At 45.1% G+C, this 10095-nt stretch overlaps 2 protein-coding genes across 2 annotated transcripts in view; one reads left to right on the top strand and one right to left on the bottom strand.

Moving 5' to 3' along the window:
• LOC144963911 (uncharacterized) overlaps positions 1 to 10095 on the top strand; it is a 68542-nt gene that overhangs the window by 45554 nt on the left and 12893 nt on the right. The gene's annotated exons all lie outside the window — the stretch shown is intronic.
• The window catches only part of LOC144964595 (ATP-dependent translocase ABCB1-like), an 8534-nt gene continuing 1264 nt past the window's right edge, over positions 2826 to 10095 (bottom strand). Inside the window, exons 2-8 of the mRNA XM_078899045.1 lie at positions 9353 to 9576; positions 8282 to 8394; positions 6497 to 6668; positions 6014 to 6185; positions 4589 to 4713; positions 3536 to 3713; positions 2826 to 3013 (exon numbers count right to left, since the gene is read on the bottom strand). Coding sequence (XP_078755171.1) covers positions 2873 to 3013; positions 3536 to 3713; positions 4589 to 4713; positions 6014 to 6185; positions 6497 to 6668; positions 8282 to 8394; positions 9353 to 9576 — 1125 coding nt within the window. The 3' untranslated portion in view covers positions 2826 to 2872. The remainder of the gene's footprint in view (positions 3014 to 3535; positions 3714 to 4588; positions 4714 to 6013; positions 6186 to 6496; positions 6669 to 8281; positions 8395 to 9352; positions 9577 to 10095) is intronic.

The following is a 10095-nucleotide window of genomic DNA, read 5'->3' as shown; positions in this document are numbered from 1 at the left end:
TCCCCTCCCCTCCCCTCCCCTCCTCCTCCCCTCCCCCGCCTCCTCCCCCCCCCCCTCCCCCCCCCATCCTCCCCTCCGCCCCCCCCCCGCCTCCCCCTCCTCCCCCCCCCTCCCCCCATCCACCCCTCCCCCCCTCTCCATCTCCTCCCCTCTCGCCTCCCCCTCCCTCCCATCCCCTCCCTCCCCCCCCCCTCGCTCCCCCCCCCCCATCTCCCTCCTCGCCCTCTCCCTCCCCCCCCCCCCCCCTCCCCTCCCTCCGCCCCCTCCCTCCTCCTCCCCTCCTCCCTCCCCTCCCTCCCCCCCGCCCTCCCCCCCTCTCTCCCCCTCTCCATCCCCTCCCTCCTCCTCCCTCCTCCCCCTCCACCTCCCCCTCTCCCTCCCTCCCCCTCCCCCCCTCCCCTCCCCCTCCCTCCCTCCCTCCTCCTCCCCCTCCTCTCCTCCCCTCCCGCCCCTCCCCCTCCCTCCCCCCTCCCCCCTCCTCCTTCCCCTCCCTCCCCTCCCTCCCCCCTCCCCCCCTCCCGCCCCCTCCCCTCCCCCTCCTCCCTCCCTCTCCCCTCCCCTCCCCCTCCTCCCCGCCCCCCTCCCCTCCTCCTCCTCCCTCCCCCCTCCCCCTCCCCTCCTCCTCCTCCCCTCCCCCCCCTCCTCCCGCCTCCCTCCCTCCTCCCTCCCCCTCCCTCCCCCCTCCTCTCCCCCTCTCCTCCTCCTCCCTCCACTCCCTCCCCTCCTCCCCTCCCCCTCCCCTCCCCCTCCCTCCCCCTCCCCTCCTCCTCCCTCCCTCCCCCTCTCCTCCCCCTCCGCCTCCTCCTCCCTCCCGCCCTCCCCTCCCTCCCCCCCTCCACTCCTCTCCCCCTCCCTCCTCTCCTCCTCCCCTCCCCTCCTCCTCCTCCTCCCTCTCCTCCCTCGCCTCTCCTCCCTCCTCCTCCCCTCCTCACTCCCCTCCCCCGCCCCCCCCTCCCTTCCTCCTCCTCCTCCTCCCCCTCCTCTCTCCTCCTCCTCCCCCTCCTCCTCCCATCCTCTCCTCCTCTCCTCCCCTCCTCCCCCCTCCTCTCCCCCTTCCTCCTCCCCTCCTCCCCTCCTCTCCCTCTCCCCCCTCCTCCCCTCCTCCCTCCCTCCCCCCTCCCTCCTCCCCTCCTCTCCCCCCTCTCCTCCCCTCCTCCTCTCTCCCCTCCCCCCTCCCCTCTCCTCCTCCCCTCCCTCCCTCCTCCCTCCTCCTCCTCCTCCCCTCCTCTCCTCCCCTCCCCTCCCTCCCCTCCTCCTCCCCCTCCTCCCTCCTCCCCCCTCCCCCCCTCCTCCCTTCCCCCCCTCCCCCCCTCCCCTCCCCCCCCTCTCCCTCCTCCTCCCCTCTTCCTCCTCCCTCCCCCTCCCCTCCCCCCTCCCCCCCCTCCCCCCTCTACTCCTCCCCTCCCCCCTCCCCCTCCCCCCTCCTCCTCCCCCCTCTCCCCCTCCCCCTCCCCCTCCCCCCCCCCTCCTCCTCCCCCCTCCCCCCTCCTCCCCCCTCTCCCCTCCCCCCTCCTCCCCCCTCCCTCCCCCCTCCTCCCCCTCCCTCCCCCCTCCTCCCCCCCCCCCCCCCTCCTCCCCCCCGCTCTCCCCTCTCCCCCTCTCCTCCCTCCCCTGCCCTCCCTCCTCCTCCCCTCCTCCTCCTCCCCCTCCCTCCTCCCCTCCTCCCCCCTCCTCCTCCCTCTCCCTCCCCTCCTCCCCCTCCTCCTCCTCCCCTCTCCTCCCCTCCTCCTCCTCTCCTCCTCTCCTCCCCCCCTCCTCCCCCCTCTCCCCCTCCCCCCTCCCCTCCCTCCCCCCCTCCCCTCCCCCTCCTCCTCCTCCCCCTCCTCCTCTCCCCTCCTCCGCTCCCTTCCCCTCCCCTCCTCCTCCTCCTCCTCCTCCCCTCCTCCTCCCGCCTCCTCCTCCTCCTCCGCCTCCTCCTCCTCCTCGCTCCCCTCCCCCCTCTCCCTCCTCCTCCCTCCCCTCCCTCCTCCTCCTCCCCTCCTCCTCCTCCTCCCTCCTCCGCCTCCTCCTCCTCCTCCTGCTCCGTCCTTCTCCCCTCCTCCTCCCTCCTCCCTCCTCCTCCTCCTCCCCTCCTCCTCCCTTCCTCCGCTCCTCCTCCTCCTCCTCTCCCTCCTCCCCTCCCTCCCTCCTCCTCCCCCTCGCTCCTCCTCCTCCTCCTCCTCCTCCCTCCCTCCTCCTCCCCTCCTCCCTCCTCCTCCCCTCCTCCCTCCTCCTCCTCCTCCTCCCTCCTCCCCTCCCTCCCCTCCTTCCCCTCCTCCTCCTCCCCTCCCCTCCTCCCCTCCCTCCCCTCCCATAACCCCCACCCAAACCCACCTGACAGGCCTGCACGTACCCGATCCCAAACACCCCAGCCATGCGACCCACCCCAAATGTAAGGAATAACCACCAACCACACCGCGCTACTAACGTGCAATACCCCATAAGCGCCCCCGCCACACCATACCACATTAAACCCACTAAATGATCATTAGCATACTTTCCCAAGCACTTTTAATATAATATTAATATTACCGGAGAAATTTATGACAAGTCCGTGCTGTCTATCAGATCAATATTTCAGGATTTATAAATGCAGGTCGACTCAATTCGGCACAATTCAAACCAAATAAAATACAATTTATTAAAATTGAGAATGAAAATAAACTTAATACAATCACTTGGATAATTATTCAATATCTTGAAAGTGATCTTATTTTTAAAAAACCCATGGCAAAAAATAATAAGGTATAATATAATGTGCACTGTCCTATCATCGGTAAGGGGGTAGGGGGGGGGGGGAAGCAAAAGGGGGAAAATATAACAAAGAATTCAACTAAAGAAAAACATTTTAAGAAAACACAAATTTTTGTAAACATTAGATCATGTTAATCAATTAACGATCTATATCTTCAAATGTTACCAGATCTATGAGTTGAAATATCCCAAAAGCTGCCCCTCTTGCAGTAGACAAGGACTGTACACTCGGGGATGCATTGCCCAATGAGAAGGCTCCAATCAAGACAGAGAAGAAAACCTTTCAGGTAAGAAAATAACGAAACTGACATTTAGTGATTACACGTCACAAATCATGAATAATTTAGTATTTTAAAATACGTAATTTACCTCTTAAAGGCCTGATTACAGCTGCGTGTTAAATGCCTATTCATTTCGTACAGGTCATGTGAAATTCGATGCAAGAAATAAATTTTAGCCTCAGCTTAACTTATCCCAACTTTTTGTCAAATGAAGGAAATTTATATCGTATAGGACCGTTTAAGAGCTAACGGACTTTTAAATGCTCTGTTTATAGAGATCAAGTTTACAAAAACTTAAGTTTTTTCTACTCATCTCTTTGGCACACTAAAATGGCTTAATATGTTCGATATACAGTCAACCGGTCAATGTGACTTGTTTTAATGGACAGGATGTTAACATTTTAATTCTTTTTAAAAGTTCCATTACCAAGTTTCGAGTACACGTTTACAATATTCAAAACCAAACTTTTAGTTAATTGGAATTAATAATATATAAATAATGGCCTCCCTTGGTTCCTTACAATGATCAAGTCGGCAACATCAAAGTCTTCAGGATCTTCCCTGTGTAGTTTTCCACCGTACCAGAAACCGAGGGCATAACAGCAGAAAATGACAAGCCAGATCAGTCCCATGGCTGCTCCATTGGTGAAGCCTTTCTTGACACCAAATGCGCGAGCGTCATCAAGGTTGTTGTAGTATCTGATTCAATGAAACACATTTCACCGTTTTGTTAAAACAACTGATGTGTACTTATTTGCAGGACGGATACCCAAATTGTTATGGACTTATTGTAGTAATGGAAATACTCTCAAACCAATGCAAAGTATCGTCCATTCCAACAATGTTAAATCAAACCCATAATAATCATTGCGTTCGGTTATCAAAACTGCCAATATGTGCAGCTAGTAAACAAGAATGATTATAAATGATATTCGACTATATATAGGTCTACATTTACACTATACGCTTTTGTCTTTTGGACAAAATTGAAACAGTGAAAAATACACATTATTGGAAACTTATTGAAACGTGTTTATGTAGCATTTATATTTAGACAAACATATCTCTGGTACTGTTCCTTTATCCTTTGGCGCTCCACAAGGATCAGTCTTCGGGCCTCTTTTATTTACAATGTACACTGCACCTCTGAGTGATGTCATTAGCTCTTTTTCTGATGGCTTTCATTTTTACGCTTATGATAGGCAACTTTACTTTCCTATTGACTCGTGTGATGAGCACGAAGTTATTCGAAGGTTGGAGTCGTGTATCATTGCCGTTAAAGACTGGATGACAATTAACAAATTAAGATTAAACAATGACAAAACTGAAATACGATTGTTAGAAAACAGATGTTACAAAAATGTAATATCGTCTACCCATATTGATATTGCAGATTGTAAAATAAGCATATCTGGAAACAAGAGTCCGAAATCTCGACATTTTTTTGACAGTAAAATTTCATATTTAATTTCTAAAATTATTCGAAATTTTAATTTTTATTTAAAGAGAAACATTGATCTATTTAAAAGCTATGTTTTTTTCTCTTCTTAAATACATTTCCAAGCTACTCTTACCTCACTGCCTCCTTCTCCTGCCCACCAAACGCCACAACAGTCCGTATAGCACCAAACACTTCCTCGGCCACACCCCCTGCTTTACCATAGGCTTCAAGTTCCTTGGTGGTCATGGCTGAGGCAAGCTGCAAACGATAGAAGAATAGGGAAATTATTCAATGAATAATTATAAAAGAGCGGCTTTGTTGCCTTGTGGTTTGACACATGCCTTCGGACCGATAGGTCCCTAGTTCGATTCACGTTTTAGGTGGCGCCAAGTTGAGTCTTTGGACTCAAGTGTTTGATGAGTTCTTGGCCAGTAACAGCTTTGAATCGGTCGAAAAAAAAATTGTAATGGCACTTTACATGCGCCATGTCTTGTAGTACATGCTACGTTTTGCTGTTGGCCTATGGGGCCCTTTGTAATAGATTTGAGCACATTCAAATTTCATTTTAAGGATTTTGCATGAAGCCTGGGGTGGTAATAGTGCTTAATAAAAGGGATTAAATTGAGGAGCCTTCCGTGAAAAAATAAAACAATATAACAATCACAAGATGTGTAATTAATAACAATTATTATAGATGAATTAATGACTTAATGGTGGCGATCCTATAGATAGTATGCGCTTGGCTAAGAAGCTCATAACATTGCCATTTAGTGAGAAGTATTCATACACGCGGATGGCAAAAAACAATAACAAAGACCCGAGTGACGTCATCTGCATACTATCTATAAGTTATTTTCAAGTGAGGATGAGTGACAGTAGACGCAAAAATCAACTGGTATGACGCTGCATCCTTGAGTAAGGCACTACATCCCCATTGCTTGATTAGCCCGAGAAATGACTGAAACGTGGCTGAGGGTAATATTATCAGATATTGAAATGCAGTAACAGTAGCCTACTTAGATTGAAATGTATGATATGGCTACGTGGCTTGATATGAGCTGCTAGGTAAAGGGAATGGGGCACTGTAGTCAGCACTGTGCACACCCAAACTTTGAAAATGCGTTATTTATTTGTTCATATTTACTTCTTTTTAACTTAAAATCCTGCAAAATGGCCCCAAAGGTAAGGTTATTCTTAGAAATTAAGACAAAAACAATAAACAAACAAAAGCAGTAAATTACCATGTGTTTGTTTGCATTTAAGTATTAAACCGAGCTTTAAAAACAAATTAAAAATTGTGCACATGTACAGAGAGATTTAGTTTTCTTCAGAAATATAGATAGATAGATATGGATGGATGTATAGATTGGTGGATGGATAACAGAGAGCAAGAGAGAGAGAGAGAGAGAGAGAGAGAGAGAGAGAGAGAGAGAGAGAGAGAGAGAAGAGAGAGAGACAGAGAGAGAGAGAGAAGAGAGAGAGAGAGAGAGAGAAATATATTGGGAGATAGAAGAGATAAAACTGAAGCAAGGGAAACAAAAACAAAAACTAACCATACCTTAGCCATAAGCATTGCCGATATGACCAGAGCTGGACTGACAGCAAGGATGACGAGCGTCATTTCCCAGCCATAGAAAAATCCAATGGCAAACCCAGTGATGAAACCAGATGTCCACTGAAATAAGGCACCAACTTTGTCTCCGATGCCATCCTGAATTTTGAGAACATCACTGGTGGAAATGACAAAAAGAGGTTTAATCTGCATAATATAACAACGTGATGTTAATTTGGTGGTATTGAAAAAACAAACAAACAAAAGAGGTTTTATTTTTTGAGAAAAAAAAAAGAATTATGATACATAAAGGCTGGGTATTTGATTGATTGATGAATTGATTAATAAAAATGTAAATAATAACAATGTTTACAATAATAACGATAAAATGAAGGTGCAATAATAATAATAATAATAATAATAATAATAATAATAATAATAATAATGATGATGATGATGATGATGATGATGATGATTTCAAATACTAACTCAGACAGCTTGGTGTTGAGTTCTGCTGCCTCATGTGTGTCAAACCAACCAATGTCCTGTCGTAGAATATTGAACAGACATGCCCGACGAATACGGTTGCCTTGTCGTTCTGCTGCCATCATCCACAGGGCAACTTGGGCATAGGCACAAATCAACACAGAACATCCAATTACTGCAATCACAGAAGTATGCTCTTTGACGCTTAATTTAACCAATTCAGTGCCCTACTCCAGAAAGACAAGTATTTAAAATTTTGGCCAGAAAAATTGTCTATCAAACATCGATCAAATGACAATCATCTTGGCAAACATTGTCAAACCTGGGAGCTCGCGGGGTAGAAATATTGGAGATATAGCTCTACATTAAAACAATATATCTAAATATGCGTGCTCTTCATAACGAGGAAATAAATTGATTTTCAATAGGAAAATTAAAAGTGGTAGGATTTTGTTATTGCTCACCACAACGGTTACAATATAGATACAAAACCCAAACTCACAGTGCACCTTTGGCAATAAATTAGGTTATTATAAAATTCTAAATATAAATGATTTGGCCCTAAAATTCACAGAGTTATTGGTAATGTTACGATGCGCTTTTTTTGTGTCAGACGGTATTCACTGATGCTTATTTGTGTTATTCACTGCTATGCACAAAAAATGACGAATTACACTTATCATTTTGGTCCAGCAAAATGTTTTCTACAAACATGAAGCCAAAAAAAATGGCCTCCAACCTATCAAAAGATTCTAATAGTACTAACATTTCATAGAAGCCTCGGGTTTGAGACTTATTGACACGTTGGACAAGATATCATAATGGTAAGGCGCTAATACATATTATTCCATCCCTCTCCATGAATAGTAATGTGTAACGATATCATGTTTACAATAATAAAATGTGACGTCAGATTATTAATCGTCAAATTTCACTAGAAATCAGATTCTTTATAATTAGTTAATATTTAAATGTTTTTGAAGATGTCTTTAATTCAAAGATGAGGAAATAGGAATCGAATTAGGGGTAGAATAAATGATTTCTTACACTCTTGCGTTTTGAAATTCGAACTTTGTTCCCTACCCGCACTTGCAGGCTCGTGAAGCGATTGGAAACACGTCCGAAATTCTAAAAAGCAAGAGTATAAGAATCGTATGTTGTCGACAGTGACATGAAAGAAATGGGACACGTAAGCATTATAGGGAATGAGATTAGCGGAAGAGTAGCGTCCCTTGATTGTGCGTCACCCATAGTCTGTGACGTCACCGGCGGAAAAGTTTTTAGAGAGAGAACGTCATGTTGGTTGCTATGGGTGACGTCCAATCAAGGGACGCTACTCTTCCGCCAATCTCATTCCCTATAAGATGACTGAACTGTCAAGGGAATCAAAATGAGCGAGAAAAAAACCCAATAAACGCGAGCATTTATTTAGCGCAATATCCACCAAGCGTGCTCAAAGTTCTTTACAAGAGATCCCTAGTCAACAGCAACACATAACATTTAGTACGAGACATGACGCCTGTCAGGCGATATTACATTGTTTTTCGGACAGAGACAACGCTGTTAACGGCCAGGTACTCATTTTGCATCTGAGTACGGTGAGAGAATGTGAGTGAAGAGCCTTTTCCAAGAACTCAACTATGCGCCGCTCAGAGGCGGGATTCGAACCCTTGACCTTCAAGTCCGAAGGCGAGTGCCATACCACTAGAACCTGATATCCGCACAGAAGAAGAAATTAAAGACATGTTTACTTCAATATTTAATCAAATCAAGATATTTGTTACTCACTGCAATAATACACAGCAAATTCTGTCATCTTGTCCATAACCTTGTCGGTCAAAATAACCGTACAGTTTTTGGTCCCATTGTAGAAGGCGGCAACCTCTGCACATAATTTAGTACTGCAAATAGAAAACAAAGAGCTAAAAACATAGAACTTTTATAATCGCCATCTGGACCTCATTCAGAGTATCCATCTGCCACGCATCCTTAATCCTGCCCAAATAATTTGTTTTAAAATATAAACAAAAGTTCTCGAAAACCCACACGATACCAAAAAAAAAAAGTCAAACAAATAAACCCTTGCTTTGCCTATCGATGTGGGACTGTCTTATGAATTCGCTGTACACTCTGATGATTGAGAAGCTGTTTGAATTCCATTTCATACGGCAAAATAGATTGGCAAGTAATTAAAAGTAGATAGGCAGTATAACAACAACCGCCCAAAAAACCCAACAAAAACAACCAAGCAATACCAAAAAACAAAAACAAAAAATAAATAAACAGTCAATCCCTCCCCCCTCTCCTTTTCCCCTCATCAAAAACAAATCCCAACCCCCTTCCCCAAGAAAAATAACAACCAAAAAGCAAAAAGCAAGCAAGCAAAAATATAACAAACAAAAACAAACAAACAAACAAACAAACAAACAATCACCACCAAATATACAAACAAAAAACAAAAACAAAACAAAACAACAAAACCAACAAACCTAAAAAAAAAAAACAACACAAAAACCCAACAAATAAAACAAGCAAACAAACAAAATCATAACTACACAGACGATACAAATTAAGTATCAGATCCACCTTCATTACCCATTAATTTGTATTGTTATTACTATTGATGTAAATTATCATTTAGCTCTGAAAGAATTTTATTTCATTTGAGATGGGGGGAAAGGGGAAGGAGAGGAATTTACTTACAGCCTCTCCACAGTTCTGAAACTCACGGAAGGACGTAGGCTATAATAGTTCAAAGGATTTACTATTTTTTAAATAACGTATAAAACAATCCATTTAAAACACGAAGTATTCACAACTATGTATAACAGGTATTCACTCAGTATATTCACAACTTACTCCATTTTGGTCGTGTCCGCCAGGAATTCGTCCTCATCAAATCCTTTACTCTGAAGATATTCCGGAATCGTTGTCAAGAAGTTTTGCAAGATTCCGATATCGACCATGAAGTCTATCATGGACCCAAAAACAATGATCAATATAGGCAGAGACGCACCATTGCCGCAAGCAAAGATTGACCCCACAGCCATCAGAAATTTATCTTTCTTATCTGCAAAACGAAACTGTAAAGAAAAAAAAAGTTTTAAAATAATTAAACTTTTAAAAAACCCATAACTGATTCATTATTATAAATATTAAAAATTGCAAGTGTTTAAGTAGAGCTTTTAATATATATATGTATGTATATATATATATATATATATATATATATATATATATATATATATATATATATATATATAGCACAATATCCACTAAACGTGCTCAAAGGGTTTTACAGGGGTCCCTGGCCAGCAGCAACATTTAACATTTAGGACGGGACATGACGCCTCTTAGGCGATATTACTATTTTTTTCGGACATTTTACACCTGAGTACGGTGAGCGAATGTGAGTAAAGAGCCTTTTCCAATGACTCAACTATGTGCCGATCGAGGCTCGAACCCAGGACCTTCCGATCCTAAAGCGAGTGGTATGACCACATAGCCGCACATAGTCTGTCCTTATTTAAAGTGATGATGTATGTCAGTATCTAAAGTAATGCATTAACGAGTTTATTGTTTTGTCACTGGCTGAAGAAAGT

The sequence above is a fragment of the Berghia stephanieae genome, chromosome 2 (genome assembly GCF_034508935.2).
Source record: "Berghia stephanieae isolate SIO BIC M18660-M18661 chromosome 2, UCSD_Bste_1.3, whole genome shotgun sequence".
Taxonomy (NCBI): Eukaryota; Metazoa; Mollusca; class Gastropoda; order Nudibranchia; family Aeolidiidae; genus Berghia; species Berghia stephanieae.
The sequence above is the reverse complement of the archived record's forward strand: the minus strand, read 5'-3'. Positions and strand labels throughout refer to the sequence as shown.